The sequence below is a fragment of the Lutra lutra genome, chromosome 15, assembly GCF_902655055.1.
Source record: "Lutra lutra chromosome 15, mLutLut1.2, whole genome shotgun sequence".
Taxonomy (NCBI): domain Eukaryota; kingdom Metazoa; phylum Chordata; class Mammalia; order Carnivora; family Mustelidae; genus Lutra; species Lutra lutra.
Window position 1 is genome coordinate 11,222,182 of NC_062292.1, and position 20,250 is coordinate 11,242,431.

The window sequence follows — 20,250 nt, forward strand, 5'->3', positions numbered from 1 at the left end:
TTTGGCTCACGATCTCAGAGTCCCAGGATCTAGACCCATTCTGGCTCCCCCCTCAGTGGGGAGTCTGCTTCTCCATCTTCCTCTGCTCTTCCACCCCCTCCTACTACACACGTGCTCACTCACTCAAATAAAAAAAACCTTAAAAAAAAAATCATCCAAGTCTAAACATTCCTTGCCATGTGGAAAATACTCTGCTACTCCAATAATCTAAAAGATAATTATCTTTAAAACTAAAATCTTTCTTCCATAAAATGCAGAAGATTTTGCAAGCTTCTCTTGGTTGACTTTGAAGAGGTAAGCTGTCACAAAGATCAACCAAATCTCACAATATAGAGGAAATATTTTCAGCTCAAAAAAGTTATCATTGTAGCATGACTGCTCTAAAGAAAAGCTAGAAGCCTGACTGCCAACCATTAGCAACACACATGGATATCTTCCAGGAATGGGTTTCCAAAATCTGATCATCTCCCTGTAATTATCTAATATCAAATCCAGCAATGTTGACAAAGCAGAAGCCCACTCGATTACTGCTGATGATCGTTACTTGAAGCTAAAGCTTCTTTATCAAATTAGAACGACTTACAAGTAGACACTCACTACCTCAGAAGCCAAAGGAACACAATGACCTCTATCTGCTTGCTTACACATGTGTACACGTACACACACATACACACAGGCCATAACCGGGCCTTGCTGACTTGTCACTGGCTCTCATGGCCTGTCCTCGTGAGTTCTCATAAACACGGGCAGCTTTACACATTGGCTAAAACATACCCTAGCCTGTCAAAAATAATTCCCTATCCAGAGAATGTACTTGTCCTGCCTACCTTCATTTGTTACTGTCACAGCAACATGCTACCATTAAGATCTAGCAGTTTAAAGAAACATATTGACAATGCAACAACATAAAGGAGTAAAAGGTACATTAAGAGAACCCATGCAAATTCCTGGTCACTCTGCAAGGTGCTAGGAAAATGGTTACACCTCTCAAGTTATGGGTAGCCAGCTCTGGGAAACTAGTGTGGGATGAGGTTTGCAGAGGTCTCAAATGCAGAGGATTAAGAAGAGAATTCAAATGATCAGATCTGCTTTCCAAAAAAAAAAATACACCACACACACACACACACACACACATATATTTTAAGTGACAAATATCCAAATCTCACAATATAAAGGAAATATTTTCAGTTCAAAAAAGTTATCTTTGGGGTGCCTGGGTGGCTCAGTGGGTTAGGCCGCTGCCTTCGGCTCAGGTCATGATCTCAGGTTCCTGGGATCGAGTCCCGCGTTGGGCTCTCTGCTCAGCAGGGAGCCTGCTTCCCTCTCTCTCTCTCTGCCTGCCTCTCTGCCTACTTGTGAACTCTGTCTGTCAAATAAATAAATAAAATCTTTAAAAAAAAAAAAAAGTTATCTTTGGGGTGCCTGGGTGGCTCAGTGGGTTAAGGCCTCTGCCTTCGGCTCAGGTCATGATCCCAGGGTCCTAGGATCGAGCCCCACATCAGGCTCTCTGCTCAGCGGGGAGCCTGCTTCCTCCTCTCTCTCTCTCTCTATCTCTCTGCCTGCTTGTGATCGCTGTCAAATAAATAAATAAAATCTTAAAAAAAAAAGTTATCTTTATAGCAATCATCACTGATGACCGAGAGATTAAGAGGCAAAGAGATTAGTTAGAGCCACTTAGGTAAGATAGAAAGGGCCTGACGTGGGTCAGTGGCAAAAAATATAAAAAGAAAAGAACACAGTTAAGAGATCTTGCAAAAGCAGCAGGGCATCTGAAGGAAGGAAAGAGGGAAGAACCAGAGGGCCCGCTGAGGTTTTGGGCATGGATGACTTAGGAGATCAGCACACCAAGAGAAAAGACAGAAAAAGTAAAGACAAGAAAAAGTAAAGATAAGCAGCATGTGTTATTGAGGACAAGATAGAATTTAAGTATCGTTCATGATGAATCTGAAGTTAAAACATCATGGAAGGGAATATTTTTATTAATAAGTAGAAAATATAAGACTGGACACCAGAAGAAATAGCAAGGCTGGAACTGAGGCTTGGGGGATTTTCAGCGCTCAGGCAGCCACGTCGAGCAGGGGCCGTGGAGCACTGCCATTCAGTGAGTAAAAAGAGAATAAGCAAATAGTAAGTTTTTAAACAAAATGGTAAGAAATGTAGGAGAATCAGAGGAGGGTCATGCCAGAGGCCAAGTAAAAGATTTCTAAACATTAAACAATATCACACCTTAAGATCTCCACATTAGAGGTTTTAGCTGATACTGTTCTCGGAATCTTGAACAAACGGAACACGAGAAAACCCAAAGTCGCCAACTATTACAAAAAACTTCTGAGGCGCCAAAATAACATTCCTTACCAACTTCTGCTCTAAACCTAAGATGTTGTTGTGAAGCATGAGTAAGGCCCCAGGACACCGGCCAGCAAATTGCACGGGCTCCTCAGTGATGACTTGGCTCCGCCATTTCTACAACCTGCTGCCAGCAGAGGAGGGAAAGAAAGTGCCGTGAAGGTATTTTTCATCCTGATCCCAATTCAGCTGATCCCAAGTAAACAGCTCTGCATCGTGAATGCCTTAAAAAAAAATTTCCTACAAACGTCAAAACTAAAAACAAATTATTATTTTCTTTAAAGATTTACTGATGTTTAGAGAGAGGAAGTCAGTGCGAGCAAGCGGGGCAGATGGAAAGGAGAGTCTCAAGCAGATTCCACACTGAGCCCGGGGCCAGAGGTGGGGCTCGACTTCACAACCCTGAGATTACCGCCTTGCCAAAACCAAGACTGGGACGTTTAATCGACTATGCCACCCAGGCGGCCCAAACCCAAATTATTAATTAAAACTTGAAGTAGGGCCCACAGGGGCGCCTGGGTGGCTCAGTGGGTTAAAGCCTCTGCTTTCAGCTCGGGTCATGATCCCGGGGTCCTGGGATCAAGCCCCGCATCAGGCTCTCTGCTTCAGCAGGGAGCCTGCTTCCTCCTCTCTCTCTCTGCCTGCATCTCTCCTCCTCGTGATCTCTGTCTGTCAAATAAATAAATAAAATATTTAAAAAAAAAAAAAAGAAAGAAATAGGGCCCAAGCCCAGTCAAACACAGTTCCGACGCTTTTCTTTTATTTGACAAGTATTTGTCCAAAAGCGGTATTTCTAAATTACTTGCCTATCCCATTAATATCAGATATAAGTTTTAAGGTCACATAAATACTCCTCAAAGAAAAAGAAGTACCCAAGAAGGTCGAAGAGGATTTTCTTCTATATTGCGCATATATTCTAGTACATTATAAAATATTCTAATCTGTAAATGCAAATATTTATAGAATCATAAAAAAAAAAAACACCTCTAATAATGGCTTAAAAATGAGACATATCCAGGCTAACAGCTCTTGAATAATTAATGTTTTAATATTCAGTACTTCAAGGTTATGGAATCCAGATTTCACAAAGTAGCTTAACTCCATGCAAATTCCGTTCCAATCACCTTTATTGTCACCTAGAGTTGTGGCACCATCAGTTCAGAAACACTTGCTATGAAAAACCCACCCTCCTCCCACACACCCTACTGGCACTTATTCAGATTTAAATATATGATGGAGAGAGGTGTGTAAGACAGGATGTACCACCTGTATGAAAATAGCAGGAATCCTAATTAAATAACTCAGAGCTTTGCCTATAGCACCACTTTAGTACTGGTGATACAAATCTTATCAAATATTCTCATTTCGCTCACCCTGGATTTCGCTCCTAAGGCGTTATTATAATAGTCCGTGATTAGAGCTCTAACACAGAACTAACATAACCCAGAATGCAGTATGGTGGAATAAGGGGCAAATGTGAAATTAAGAGAGCCAAGTTAAAGCTCTGGCTTTTTTTTTTTTTTTAAAACAGTGTGACCTTAAGCGTTCCTCATCTGCAAAAGGAATAAAAATAATATTGAATGACTCAGAGGGCTGTTTATAAGAGCTATATGTGATTATAGTTGTTAAACTACTCTGCAGAGTTAAAAAAAAGTTAACAAAAAAGAAGGAAGGAAGGAAGAAATGAAATCAGGGTAGTGCAGCACCAGGCAACTCATGATAGATCTCTCCACAGTCTCTTGATGTACTGATGTAAGACAGAGACGCGGGTCTTATATTCTCTTTTTTATTATTTATTTATTTCGGGGACATCTGGGGGGCTCAGTTGGTTAAGGGTTTGCCTTTGGCTCAGGTCATAATCCCAGGGTCTTGGGATGGAGCTCCCGGCTCGGTGGGGAGTCTGCTTCTCCCTCTGCCATTGCTCCCCCTACTTGTGCTCTCTCGCCCACTCACTCTCTAATAAGTAAATAAAATTTTTAAAATATTTATTTATTTATTTATTTGTCAGAGAGAGAGAGAGAGAGAGAGAAAGCACAAGCCGGCAGAGTGGCAGGCAGAGGCAGAGGGAGAAGCGGGCTCCCTGCTAATTAAGCAAGGAGCTAGATGTAGGACTTGATCCCAGGACCCTGGGATCATGACCTGAGCTGAAGGCAGCCGCTTAACCAACTGAGCACCCAGCTGCCCCTATCTTTCTTTTTTTTTTTTTTAATTCTCAGAGAATTTTCTGGTCACATATATTCTGTTTCCTTCCGAGTGCAAAAATTCTTCTGGCTTACAAAGAATAATTCAAGAGTTGGCAAACAATGGTCCATGGCCCATGTCTGGCCTTCTACCTGTTTCTGCACAGCCTACAAGCTTAGAGTGTTTGACTACATTTTTAAATGTTTAGGGGAAAATAAAAAGAATTTGGGGGGATAAGTGAAAGTATATGAAAATCAATGTTCAGCGGCCATAAACAAAGTTTTATTAGAACACGGCTCCCCCAATCACTTACATGTGGCCCAGGCAGGCTCTCAGCCGCCAACCACAGAGCTAAGAAGTTGCAGTCTCAGCACACACTACAAATTGCCATGATACAGTAAAACTTCACTTTAGCCTCGTGGCCTATGACACTATAATGACCATCCGGACTTTTACAGGAAAGGTATGCTGAACTCTGTAATAATTAACATGATGATTCATCCTTTCCTGAAGAACTGAGGATAATGGCAGCCTCTCTGATTCTGACCTAGCAGTAGTCTTCTTTTCACCTAGTCTTACATGTTTGTAGCAATATATTATTTTTTAGACATATTTATTTAAGTACGCTCCATAAAACAAAAAAAATGGACAGTTTTCATGCAGTCCTTCATTCAGTCATCAATTAAATACCTACTGCATACCACGAAGGTAGGCAGGGACTCAAAATAAAATTTAATTCCTGGCTCTAAGAAAGCCACACTTGGGGCGGGGATGGGGAGGCCCGGATGACACAGTCAGTTAAGTGTCTGCCTTTGGCTCAAGTCATGATCTCAGGGTTCTGGAATTGAGCCTTGTGTCAGGGATCCCTGTTCAGGGGAGAGCCTGCTTCTCCCTCTCCCTCTGCCACTCCCCCCTGCTTGTGCACTCTCTCTCTCTTTCTCCATCTCTGTCAAATAAATAAATAAAATCTTTAAAAAATGAACAAAATAAATTTAAATAAAAAGTCATACTCGGGTAGGCAGACACAGCACTCCAGCTCTTGCCACTGAAGGGAAGGCCAAAGCAAGGAAACAACCTATGCCATTTCACAATGACATATTATCATTTAAAAAATATAGCCTCATTCTGAATTAACAACAAGTTGTACACTCAAATAGAGAAGGCAATAAGGCTTGGCAAACACGTTTATCCATCAATAGTTTTAATTACAGCATTAGCCTTTCATAAGCAATTAACCCTGACCAACACAGGTATGAATAAAAATGCTAATTAAGAATTTACTAATTATCCTTCCCAACTTTAGAAGTTAGCTAGCATCTGGTCTTTATAATAAACATACACCAACTCATCATAGGTTATTTACACTTAAATGAAGATAAATATTAAGCGAATGGCTAAAAATGAAGAACATGAAACACACATTAAAAACACAATGACTTGTTTTGTTTTGAAAGCCCAAGTGTCCTACAAATGTCACTTTATTTGGAAGAATGTTTTTGAGAATAATGGTCTCTTGAACCAACGCAGAGATTCAATTTATTGTAATAAAGAGAAAACCATATAAATCATAAGTGCATCAGCATTTTATAATTACAATGCCGGGTTCTGCACACAGTTAAGCATCTTGGCTGTTTGTCTGCTTTCCTTAAAACCAGACGAGAGGCGACATCCCCACAATGAAGTCTTCTAGCAGCTGTGCTGAGCAGAAACGAGGGATGTCCCATCTAGCAGCTACCTCCAAACAGATACAAGCACCCCAGTGATCAGAGGTTAGCAATCCTGATGTGTCTACTTGCTTTTAGTAGTAAATATTTAATGGCATATTTTTCCTTAATGGAACCCAGGCACATCTGATCAGTCACTGGGATCATTTAGTAATGCAGTCGAAGTTATCATAGTGCCATTTCCCATCAACTTTGTAATTAGATAATTCATCACTTTATTAATTCAAAAGATTACTTTCTTTACAGTGGGGAAACCCAACTGAGCTGATCAACAAAAAGGCTCTAAAACATGATCCTGCATGAACTTGAAACCCTCAAGAAGCAAACATACACACTCCTGACTTTTCAAACCAAAAGAAGTAATATTCTTCCCACAAATTTAGCCTACCAGCAACAGTGAGGTAATAAAAGCACCCTGTACATCTAGAATAAGAAGGCTAACAAACTGAAAATTTTAAATTAAAAACTGAATATATTAAGAACAAGTTTGTTCCTACCTTCTACTGAGGCACAATGCTCTTCAGTGAATTAAAAAAGGACCCCAAAAAAGGGTTATTTAGTAATTTTTCCTTCTTGCTGATTTTACACGCTTTACTGAAATTATGAGATTTTGGCAGAATATCACACAGATTTGTAACACTCACATCACACAGCAGCCAAACCAAGCATACAGTCTCAAATATAATACTATCATTACTATTTTCTTGTGTATTATTTCTAACATATCTCAACCAAAAGTATTAAAATACTATTTCTTTTCCTATCATGGATTAGCAAGATTCTTGGGTGAACACATTTTCCACTGCTCCTCCAATAAAAAAGAATTCTATCCCAGTAAAAAACAATTTGATCAGGAGAAAAATGAATGTAAATTTTAAATATCAGCTTACAAAAAACAAAAAACAAACAAACAAAAAAACCTTCTAAACTAAACTTATTTTCAAGTCTGTACAACCACCATGTATACTGAAAAAACAGCTGCAATTAATAACATTAAAATTTAGAGTTTAGAAAGGCAGGCTCCGGAGGTCGCATGTGTGCCCTAAAGAATAAAAATAACATGTTACCAGAATAATTATTTTGTTTGAAAGGAAAATGGAGAGAATATCTTCTCAAACAGATGTGGGATTTCCAATCAATAAATTCTGTGGCAGTTGTACAATATTACAGAGTTCAAAAGTACTTTTCAGAGAGCTCTGGAAACACAAAGACATATTTTGTAGTCAGGAAGGCAACTTCCAATTTAATGTCTGTTTTTGAAACATTTTATGCAACTAGTTCATTTTCTATTTTATTACACTGATCTTATCACATCTCTCATTGGTTTACCAAATGCATTTTTTTTTAAATTTTATTTATTTATTTGTCAGAGAGAGTGAGCACAGGCAGACAGAGTGGCAGGCAGAGGCAGAGGGAGAAGCAGGCTCCCTGCTGAGCAAGGAGCCCAATGAGGGACTCGATCCCAGGATGCTGGGATCACGACCTGAACCGAAGGCAGCTGCTTAACCAACTGAGCCACCCAGGCGTCCCACCAAATGCATTTTTAGAAAAGGAAGTTCTAAGTCCAGAAAAAAATAATTAAGTTCACTTTTTCTCAAACTCTGTGCAATAATCTCTAAAAATAAAAATCTATTCTTTGCAAAGGAAATAAACTCAAATCCAGGTCTACTGAATTAAATTTAGGCATTAATAACCATTACACATAACAATCAACATACATTTCAAGAACAGAGAAATACTACATACTCCACGCCATTTCAGTTAATTATAACATGATAATTAATGAATCTTTTAATTTCATTTCATCCTTCGAAAATGCATGTGTGAGAAACATTTCATTGATCATGTGAAGCTTACTTCTGTACGTCCTCTGTGACATCCCAAGGAACTACTTAGAAGTCATGGAGTTATTAGTGAATGCAGAAAACAGTAAAAGATTTCCATCCACAATAGCTATATGTAATTCTCAGCATTTCAAGAGACCCCAGCAATGGGCACAACTGTGAGCCCCCGTCTGAGACTGGTGTACACTGAGCTGCAGACTGGCTCCTGACCATCTAGCTGACAGCACAGGGAGACATAAAACACTGAAGTTTTAGACCCCAATAAAAATGAAGCTGGGAGGTGGGGCCAGCAGTAACAGGAATTAGTAATATACGTTACACTTCGTACTTTTGGCTTAATCTTCACTTCCATCTCTGAAATAGATACAGTGATGATGATGACAATTCCCAGTAACAGATGAGGAAATCAAGACTAAGGGAATTTCATTTTCTAGTCTCAGAAAGCAACTTAACCATCATACTATTCAGGATGCCATTTAAATCTGTCCTTCTTGGGGCACCTGGGTGGTTCAATCGGTTAAGTGTGGGCTCAGGTCATGATCTCAGGGTCCTGGGATCGAGCCCCACATCGGGTGCTCTGCTCAGTGGGGAGCCTGCTTCCCCCACTCTCTCTGCCTGCCTCTCTGCCCACTTGTGATCTCTCTCTCTCTGTCAAATAAATAAATAAAATCTTTTAAAAAAAATAAAAAGAGAGAGAGAGAGAGAGAAAGAAGTCAAGAAAAGACTCTCAGCTTCAGAGAACACACAGTGTTCTGTGATTGGGTGAAACAGGTGATGGGGATTCAGGAGTGCACCTGTCGTGATGAGCGCCAGATGATGTATGGAAGTGTTGAATCACTAAATTGTACAACTAAAACTAATACCACGCTGTATGTTAACATTAAAAAAAAAAAAAGATGAAGCAGAAAAAGAAAAAAGACAAAAGCCTAGCGGGAATGAATCATGAGCTCAGATTAAAAACCTTCTCATTCTCCACTGAGCCCTTTTGATTCAAGGCAAGTGCAAGTTTAACAAATATATGCATATTCCCAAGTAAGACTTTTGATTTGCTGAGGTTTTTGCCTTAGTGGAAAATTTTCTGATTTATAATCAGCCATACATTTCTACAACCTGTATCAAGAATGCTTTGCACATGGTAGGCCTACAAAAAATATATATATATAAAAGGTCTGCTTAATTGAATAAGTGAATTCACTAACTCCTCAGGTGGCCAAGAGGCTTCATAATAAAGGACTAATTGTAAGGAATGTTTGGAAATCTCAATTTTAAATAAAGAACATGTGTTTGAAATCTAAGTATTAAAAATATCAAATAAAAAACAAATTCAAAAATTATTGAAACCAGGTGACAGAGACATGCAGTTTCATTGTACTCATCTCTCTACTTTCAAAGTCAAAAAAATTAGGATATAAACAAATATAAAAAAGTTCTCAGAACTCCTTCTGCCTTAAGTGACAATGAGATGAGCTAAGATATAAGCTTAGCAGGTCTAAAACCTGCACAGAACTAGAATGACTACAAATGAAGGGGACCAAAAGCAAAACAGAAAACAGGATTTTCTTTATTGGGACCAGGCAAAGCCAGCCTTCTTCACAGCATAAACTGGAAGCCAGTGCATGAGGTTGAGAAAGGCAGGGCAGCCTGAAACTATGCCTCACAGTCTGTATAGGGCTGGACACACTGTGGGGTCCACTCCTCTCTGGTTAATTCTAAGCCACAAAGACAGGGAGAGAGGCAGTATGTTGATATAAGATCCTCTAACATTCTCTAGCCACTTCCAAAGCATTTGTCATGACTGGCACCACCATACACTTGCAATAGTAGCAGCCATCCCTGAGGTTTGCATGACACCGATTAACTTTAATATTAGACTATTTTACTTTTTAATATTTCATTTATTTGTTTGTTTGTTTGAGAGACACAGAGAGAGAAAGTGGCAGAGGGAGAGGGAGAAGCAGACTCCCCACTAAGAAGGGAGCCCAATCCAATGCTCGATCCTAGGACCCTGAGATCATGACCTGAGCAGGTGGCAGACACAACTGACTGAACCACCCAGGCACCCCTAGACTATTCTATTAACAACAACAACCAAAAAAATGACGACAAAGAAGAAGAAGGAGGGGAGAAAAAGAGGAGGAGGAAAGTGATCCCTTTTAAGGACATATGTATAAGCAGAAAACTAACAATTTATAAAATCTTAATAAAACTTTTGCAAGGAAGTACAGGAGCCATAGGGTAATGCTGCTTTAATCTACACTGTAAGGCAGAAATCACAGATCTGAGCCCACTTCCCCCCAAAATCTCAAAGATGTCTTTGTTTTGTGACAATAACAAATTTTTGTGACTATAACAAATACAACTAAGTGGGGAGAAGGGAGAGCGTATGATTAAAACTTCATCTACTTATTTATCATGACAGAACTTTCCCCTATACAGCATGGAAAGAATTTCACTGTAAGAGACATGAAATGAAAAAGTTTAAAAAGAAATATGAGAAATAAAAAAGTAATTCACATGTTATATTGAATAATAGAAAGTATTTTTAAATATTTTCCATAAATAGTAGTAACACCAGTAATTACCACTTGAACAACTGCTAACAACAAAAACAACTGTCACAGAAAAGCCACAGACTTAACACCAGGAATGAAGTTACAGTCAACACAAGGCATATTTTTATCTTTCAGGAGGCATTACTCTGTAGAGTGTCTAACAACAAAAGCACCTGTGTGTGTTGTACATACGGTACTCCTAAAGGCTATGATTTTCAGAAGGATGTGAAATAAACACGAGACGCTTCTCTTATGTATTATAAGTAAACACTGTATTTTGAAATCAGTTTTAAACTGGAGACAACCAGAATGTAATGCTAAGGTGATATTATCAGAAAATCATAAAAACATACCCTGAAGTACATTTGAGGAAAATCAAGAATACATCTCGAGCATTCACACAAATCACCTTTGAATTCTTAGAAAACAGGTAGATTACAAAACATACTTTAAAAATATTCATGGAATAATATGTTAGTAGATGTGCACTTATGAAATGTAACAGCACTGGTAAAAATCACCCTCGAATGTTAAATTTTACTTATTATGAAAATGTGATCAATATTGAAGGGAACCAAAATACACAATATGGGAAAGCAAGGACAGCAAACACCCAGCAGTGGGGAAGTATCTAATCCTTTGTCCTTATCCCAGCACAGAGAGCAAGAATCAGCTGGTGCATGCTTTCTCCCTGGTCCCAAACAAACCGTCAGAATAATTTGCAAACAGAGCATGTCACGTGACGACTACCAAGAGACCCCCAAACAAAAATACTAAATTAAACCTATTTTCTATACCTAACATAGGATTTTAGTGACCCGGAACATTTAAACAGATTTTCAATGATTTTTAAATCAGAAACGGTTGTATTTTCATATTATTTAGAAATCACATAATCAAGAAATGGATTCCAATATATTTTTCACTTCAAAGACCAAGATCCGTCACTGAAGGAACACTGCGACGGCAACCCTAACAATCCATTCATAAGAAACAAGGGAAGAGGCTGTTTCCTCTGGAGAAAAGCAAGCACAGTCGTGAGAGTATGAAAGGGTGCTTTGCGTACCGACAATGAACATACGCAGGCCATGAATAAGAGCACCGATAAAACAGAAAAAGTAGTAATACCCCCTTTCAACATAAGCAGGACATTCCCTCTTTCCCTCACTGTTAATGTAGAAGAGTGATTTAAGGTATGAAGGGTCCTAAATTTTCATGGATCAACAACAAAATAAGAAGTAAAGGGTTGATTTACGGCATTAACAAGGAAATCAAACACTTAACACTTACTTTTGCAAAAGCTTCGAAAATGTCAAAGGAAGGTGGCAGCTGAGAAGCATCCTGGATTTCTTCTCTCATGAAATGTTGAAATGTCATTACGAGTTGCCTAAGGCCCTCTTTCTTATCTTCGGTCAGTTTGTTAATATCTTTTTAAACGAGAGAATAAATAGCACAATCACACAGTGAATTTTTAATAGACAATTTTCAGGTGTTCAATGTTAGTGGTTAAACCAGATTTATCCTTCCTGGATTCCATTCTGACAGAATGCAAATACGTTCCTTTTTATTTTTTCACAACTACAAATTACAATACCTACATTATCAATTAAATTGTGCCAAATTCATCTACAATGTAAGATCAAATTCTTTTAAAACAAAATAAATACATGTACGGATGAAAAACACTACAACTAAAATCAGGCAAGATGTGTGTTACGGGTCCCCTGGACACATGCTCAACCCACCACAACCGCATCAACTTAGTGCATTTAAGCACCTCTTCCCATGAAACAATTTTCAACCAGGTCATGACCAACTGATAAACAGTCTATCTCAAAGGAAAAAACAAAAACAAAAGAAAAAAAAAGTAAAAAGTTTACAGCTAGAGTCTAACCGATGAAATGTGTCATATAAAAAGTACATCAAAAAGAAAACGGGGCGGGGGAGGTGCCTGGGTGGCTCAGTGGGTTAAAGCCTCTGCCTTCGGCTCAGGTCATGATCCCAGGGTCCTGGCATCGAGCCCCGCATCGGGTTGTCTGCTCAGCACGGAGCCTGCTTCCTCCTCTCTCTCTGCCTGCCTCTCTGCCTGCTTGTGATCTCTGTCTGTCAAATAAATAAATATTATCTTAAAAATAAAATAAAATTTTAAAAATAAAATAAAATTTAAAAAAAACAAGAAGAAGAAAATGGGGGCCAACCCAAGAAATCTCGACTCCAAGTTATTCCCACATTGAATAAACAAGATGTGGTACTGCTAAAACCCAAACAGAAGGAGCAGGTCCCAGAGCACAGTCGTCAAGAAATCACCCCATTCAAAACTCAATTTAATTTATACCACAAAAGGTGTTAAGGCTAAGAGTGTACAATTAATAACGTTTGAGAACATTTCACTTAAGACAGCATGGATGACACCACTACTGAGCAGGGCTACTGTTAATAGTAAGACTCACAGCAAGAGATATTAATTACTTAGCAGTAATAGAACATGAAAAAATGACTAATTAGTTCTCTATTAAAACTGAAAAGATACATCAAGTTGAACTACAACATAATTCTGGGGCTCATGTCAGCTCTACATATTCTCTTTAAATTTCTTGTTCAACAGAACAATTAACCCACTAATTTCTTAAATAATAATTTATTATCATTGGCACTTAGAATCCCATAACCATAAATCTGTATTAGATCATCTTTGTATTTGTCTCCACCCAGAAATATTAAACTGTGTAGCAAAGTTTACTCTATGAGCTCTGGCTACTTTGGGTTGAAGTTGTAGACAACCTCTCTGAAGGCAATCTGTGCCAGTATAAAAGGAACATAAATCCTACATTGACTGAACACTCAGACTGAAGGGTCTGCTAGTGTTCCCAAATATCACGGCCACCACGGGAGTGGAAAAGAAGAACGTGCAATGCTATCAGACAGCCCAAATCCCCTACACCATCTACTTTGCTTATTATCTAAAGGACCAGTAACCCTGGAACCCCCTTGTTCACATCACTGTTCCCTGGCATCAAAAAGAAACAAAGATCAGGTTCTAGTACTTTATAAACTCCTAAAAGGTCAAAACTACCCTGGAATAAAATAAACTAATGTATCAAGCATATATAAAAACATGAAAAGGTTTATTAGATTTGCCTCACATAATAAGGAGACAGAACAATAAAAAGAAAGCAATGCACAAGGTCAGCAAAAAAATGATAGGATTTTTTTGGTGCTGATGGACAATCACTTACTTGACTCCAGATCATAAAATGAGTAAAGTTTCTCTGATTCAGACGGTGTTTCTGCCATCTATGAAGCAAAGGGGGGAAACACCAAAAACAATTTCAAGTGTTCCAATACATCAATGAATATATTTGAATCTCTTTAGATACTTAAATAAAACTCTTTAAAAAGACACTGTATATATTCCTCCTCTTCATCACTTTCTGAGAGTTGAATTATTCAGTCAATACAATTTTTAAATAAAATCTAAGTTATGACTCACCCCATCAATTTAATTTCCAAATGGAAAATTCTCTTACAAAAAGTTCTCATACTTTTATTTCTTTTTCCACAGCTCTACCTACAGACTTGTATCACTGTAAGGCTTTTACTACTAATTACAGAAAAGCAGAGATGGATGAATAAAAGTAAGAGTTTATTACAAACTGCAACTTTCATCAAACTACCTTGAGTCAAAAGTCATCAATGTCCTTATCTAAAACATAGGAGAATCACAGATTCCCTGGGTTGTGGTGGGGATGAAATGAGGTCTATCCTGCAAAGCAATTAGCACGGGGCCTGGAAATCCTAAGTGCTCAATAAACAAATCTATTATTATCAGTGCTTTCTATTAGATTCTGATCCAGTAGGTCCTGGTTCTCTTTCTGATATTAATAAAGTAAAAAAAAAAAAAAAAAAAAGTTCAGCCTTAAATATAGTGATCATACTTCTAATATCTAGCAACTAAAGAAATGCATAATAACAAACTTGATCTGAATGTATTATGCTACGAAATAAATTTGTATATTTTAGTTCAACACAATATGTATTTGCAAATAGTAACTAAATATATAATAGATGTTATATACTCAGACCAAAGACAATGCTCATTTGGTATTCCACATCCATTTTTTAAAAATTAAAGTATGACTGACAAAAAACATTGTGTTAGTTTTAGGTGTAAAAACGTATTTTTCCATGATTAAAAACTCTCTATAAATAATCTTATAGCCTTCCCGTACCCCAAAAATGTCAATAAACAACAAGACAGAAGAGAGCTGGATTCTGAAATAATTTGAGAAAGAGATATTCATGTGAAAGCCTGGCAAAAAGAAGTCTGGAGGGTATTGCCAGAGGTTTTTTTCACAGAATCTAGTGGTTGTTTAGGCAGAGGAGGGGAAAAGGACTGAAAACAATTTCAGTGGAACTTGGCTATTAAAAAAAAAGATAAGCACTCTTCCGTGTTAGATTAATTATCATCTAATTAAAACCTCACTTTAAGAAGCAAGTGAAAAGTTATACACCTGCCCTATGCAATAGTTCATAGTCGAAAAGTAATGACAACAATGTAACAGACATTTCTGATTATCTCACGCCTTCAATATATGACCTTATGTTTCTAGGGGATTACACACACACACAGGGGCTTCAAAGAGGGCACTGTGCTGTCCAGCCACACTAATGCTGTGGTTAATAGGGAAACGGCAAGTTTTTGTCCTAAGCTACTCCCTGGAATAACCTGCCTTCTACCTTCACGGGGTCTAAAGTCGGCCTTAAATAATAATATGGGGCACTAGGTGGCTCAGTTGGTTAAGCGTCCTACTCGAGACTTCTGCTCAGGCAGGCTCTCAGGGTCCTGAGATCGAGTCCTGCCTCTGGCTTTGAGCTCAGCAGGGAGTCTGCTTGAGAGTCTCCCTCTGACCCTCCCCCCACTCAACTCTTTCTCTCTCTAAATAATAAAATCTTATAAAAAATATAAATAATACATACAACTCCAAGTGCTTTGCTTAATTAAAACCCAAGCATATTCCACGAGTTTTATACTCACAAGTTTGAAAACAACTCTGCCAAGCAGTCGAACAGAATCGGGGGGATACCTGGGTTTGCAGTTTTTAAGGCATTTGCATTCCCGCTTGTGGTCTGGCCAAGCTTTTTTCTGTTAAGACAAGAGTGGAGAGGGTATATGTTGTAACTTTCATTTACACCAGTTTTGTGTGGAGAGTGATCAACATGAATTTAATGTCAACAGCTTAACTATAACTGCAAAATAGAAAATGAAACCAATATTCTAATACTATCAATGATGCAGAATCCAGTCTTTGCCAAGCATGTAATTACCAGGCGTGGACTTTAACGCTTCTCCTCCACCTTTAATTTACTGCCTAGTTATTACCTGGCTGTGGAGTCCAAGGAAGAATCATTATGGCTTACTTAATAATTTATCAAATAGTCTTTTATCTTTTAGCTGATTAAATAGGATTCAATAAGAGACAGTGATTTTGAATACAAAAATAAAATATCACACCGAACTAGAAAATAAACACATGGTTCAGGAAAATCGAAACAGGGCAGATGGCCTTCTGAATTTCTGTGCTGCTTTAGGGAGTAGAACTATCAGGGGCTAGCATAACAATAAGTATGAAACCTTTTGTTTTTGAAGACCACACAGAAAGGGGTTATTGACTACAGTGACCAAATGTCATTTGCCCAGGACTGCTGTTGTTTATTTATGTTGTCCTGGTCTAGTCCCTAATAGTACCCCTTTTCATTTTGAAAAGTACGCTTTGGATAATAAATTATAAGGTCCCTTAACCCACAATCTTACCCATGTGTTGGTGTGGCTGAAAAGACCACTGAGCCAGTCACCAAACCTGCAACACTGAGAAGAGAGGACAATGGGGAGGACACTGTCTCCCTGAATCCTGGAGTCAGAAATGCTAAGGCTCCTCCACAATGGAATGACTTCTATAGGGAAATACATCCCACAGTATCTAAGACTTAACCCTGGTGAGTGGGAGACAGCTCGACCAAATGTCGGACATGTTCCATTCCGACTGAGCGCTGCAAGTTGCATCACTGAAATGCCTGATGCTCACGTGCATTCTGGCTTCAGAAACTCTAAAAATGCCTCCCAACTCCAGGCCCTATAAAATCCCTCCAGGAGGAACTCTCTCTCTCCCACCTGTAGCACAAACATGCAGAGCAACCAGAAATTTCAAACCAACTTAACAGTTGGTTAAGTGTCTGACTTTAGCTAGGGTCATGATCTTGGGGTCCTGGAATGGAGCCTCACTTCGGGCTACAAGCTAAGCAGGGAGTCAACTTGTCCCTCTGCCCTTCCCCAACTCGTGAGCTTACATGCACTCTCTCTCTCAAATAAATAAATTTTGTAAAAATTCAAAAGTGCTACAACTACTTTGAAACTGTGAGTTTCAGAAAGAAAGAAAGAAGGAAGGAAGGAAGGAAGGAAGGAAGGAAGGAAGGAAGGAAAGAAAGAGAGAGAGAAAGAAAGAAAAGAAAAGAAAAGGAAAGGAAAGAAAAGAAAAAAAAGAAAAGAAAAGAAAAGAGAGAAAAGAAACTGTGAGTTTCAAGCCAGCATTTTGCTGAGAAAGACTGCCCGTGTTGAGTTCCTGGGTGAAGGTGTGGCTTGTCTGCTATTTCCTAGGAACTCAAATCTTAAAGACACTGTTTTAAGGGGTACATCACTTCTTTTATCAACTTGACCCATGACTGCCTCACTTCATTTCTTCTTATCCAGTACAGCAATGCTCTTAATGTGATGTTTCTAATCTTTTTGTTTTTTTAGTATTTATGCTTCACTCACTTCTAAACAAGACTCAGTTGTTTCAAAATAAAGATGTAAATGAAATAAGGTTGTAAAATTAGAAACGAAAAAACATTAAAGTTATTTTTTAAAAAATAGTCCTCTAGCATTTACTTAGTATTCTACAGTATGTCAAACACTTGGCTAAACAACTGAAACATTTTATTTTCACAATAATCCAAATGGTGTATAGTATCCTTACATTAAAGATGAGTAAAGTAAGGCAGGGTGGAATGTCACCACCAAGCTACATAAACATAAAAGAGGAGAATAAAAGTTCTTAGTATTCTACCCCCATTCTTAGTATTCTACCCATAAGATCGAAATAATTGCCCTGTCTCCGCACTACATTTATCTGACTTGCCTTACAGGCAAGGCAAAAAATAAAACATAATGGCTTATATAATTCTCAACTGATAGAAAAGAAAAACACACAGCTTTACCAAGTATTAAATCACAGGAGGAATTTATTCCAAGAATGCTAATGAACGTACTGGACAATTATAATGGTCAACACATAGCTACTTCTAACATCCATACTCACTAAAAGGAATAATATTAAACTATAAGTCAGTGAAAGAAAATTTTCTATTGTTTGGAGGGCTAGTCTTGGAGAAGCAATTAGCAACTTACCAATATGGGTAAGATCCCTTAGAAAAAAACCGTATCAACATGGACTGGACAGGAAGAGACTATGCTGAGTGAAATACGTCAAGCAGAGAAGGTCAATTATCATATGGTTTCACTTACTTGTGGAGCATAAGAAATAACATGGAGGACTCTGGGAGATGGAGAGGAGAAGTGAGTTGGGGGAAAGTTGGAGGGGGAGACAAACCATGAGAAACTGCGGACTCTGAAAAACAAACAGGGTTTTGGAGGGGTGGGTGGTGGAGTGTTGGGTGACCCTGGTGGTGGGTATTGTGGAGGGCACGTACTGCATGGAGCACTGGGTGTGGTGCATAACAATGAATTTTGGAAGACTGAAGAGAAATAAAATAAAATGAAAAACAAAAGAAAAAGAAAAATATGGTTCCACTGTCAATTAAGTTTGAAAACTGCTGCATAATATCCACCCTGCTTAGAGATTGGAGATAATTCGGTTTGCTAAAAAGCTCTGCATGAGAGAAACTTGTATAACTTAGTGAACGGTTTTCTGTGATTGTTACTGCCATCCTTTGGGAAGTTAGGTTGTTATACATGGACTCCAATATAGCTATATACTTTCTTTCCTTCATCTGATCTTTCAATGAGAGTGGGTTTAGCAAACAAATTCATGATCTTTCCCACTGATAGAAAACAAGAGCGCTAATATTTTTTATTTCTGATTGATGGGTGAACCACAACTTTGGTAGAAGAGTTTTCACTTGGTATTAAAAGCTAGGAAGGCTGACAGATGCCCTCATTTGACCGGCTATGTAGGCAGGAATGAACCACAAGTATGAAGAGGTCTCTGAGAAAGCACTCTGGTCCTGTTCAAAACATGAGCATCTGCTAGGACTACACCTAGCAGACGAAGGCTGAGACCATCTGGACCAAAAGATCTTAAGAGCAGATTTGATTCAATACTCGTAAGTACAAGAGATTCTACAACTCCTTTGTTATGTTTGAGCATCTCCGTCTCCTGGTGGCTTCCCAGGGTGAAATAACTACAAAATGTACCCCCAGGTAATGAACCTATTGATCTGTTAGATGACATTCCTGAGAATTAAACATCTAAATTTTGGAGAGTTCCTGTCAAAACAACTTTAGGTCTTTAGCGTAATTAATATTGCACTCCTATTTCTCAACTGCAATTACAAACTAGATAGTATGTTTCTTAAAGCTATTCCTAAATCACTGCAGGAAAACACCAGAGAACGTACTTATCTTCCCATTTGCTTCAGGAAAAAGATTTTCATTCTTTTCATCTAAAAACCAAGTCATGCCTACATAAATATAGAAAGTAATCATGCCACTTAAAACTGGTCTATAGCACAGTGTCAAGGTATAGCCTACTTCATATCTTACTATGATATTAAAAACCATGTTTTTCAAACAGTAATTATTAGGGTGATGTTCAGCATCACCATTGCATCTTACCATACAGCTCACCAACAGAAACACACCACAGAAAAGGCTTACAAAGCAATCTCTTAAATAACCACATTCGACACTGCAGCAAAACCTCACGATCTATAAGAGCATTAGGCATTATCTAAACTGTACAAACTTTAACTTTGATCTAGACCTCAACAGCACATAATATATCTGCCAGTTTTTCAAAGACAACCTCCCAGATTTACATTTTCCTGTTTTCTTCCCTTACTGCAATGCAGGATGTAATTAAGATTTTGTCCACAACACTGGCTGTAATGTTTTCTGTTCTGAAAGTTGAACATTATCAATGATTCACAGTAAACACAAAATAGCATGAAAGACAAACGAAATTAAAATACTGCATTATGACACAAAGACAATGGGAAAAAGACTTTTGGACGGAAAAAAAGAAATGAAGACATCTATAATGATTCCACGTGTCAGTACATACAGGACTCAGAAACCACTCGGGCAATCTCTACATTTTCATTTTCTATAGTACTTGCAGTGACTCAGAACAAAAACTGATTAAGTAAACCAGTAGTTCCCAATGGGGGTAACCCTAATCTTAAGGGTTGTTGGGGAAATATATAGGGGGGCATCCTTATTTGTTAGGATGCCTGGAGAAAGACATGGGCCCTGAGTGGCCAGGAACCAGAGATGGTGGATGTCTGTGTGGGATAGTTCCATACAATGAAGAATCAATCCATTTGGGT

The 20,250-nt window shown here is 38.3% G+C and overlaps 1 protein-coding gene across 2 annotated transcripts in view; it reads right to left on the reverse strand.

Annotated features, from left to right (window-relative positions):
• The window catches only part of SMYD3 (SET and MYND domain containing 3), a 703,294-nt gene that overhangs the window by 509,771 nt on the left and 173,273 nt on the right, over positions 1–20,250 (reverse strand). Inside the window, exons 3-5 of one of the 2 annotated variants that reach the window (XM_047703851.1) lie at positions 15,683–15,790; positions 13,884–13,941; positions 11,938–12,074 (exon numbers count right to left, since the gene is read on the reverse strand). The exons of the other annotated variant lie outside the window; for it this stretch is intronic. Coding sequence (XP_047559807.1) covers positions 11,938–12,074; positions 13,884–13,941; positions 15,683–15,790 — 303 coding nt within the window. The remainder of the gene's footprint in view (positions 1–11,937; positions 12,075–13,883; positions 13,942–15,682; positions 15,791–20,250) is intronic. 2 annotated transcript variants of the gene reach the window in all.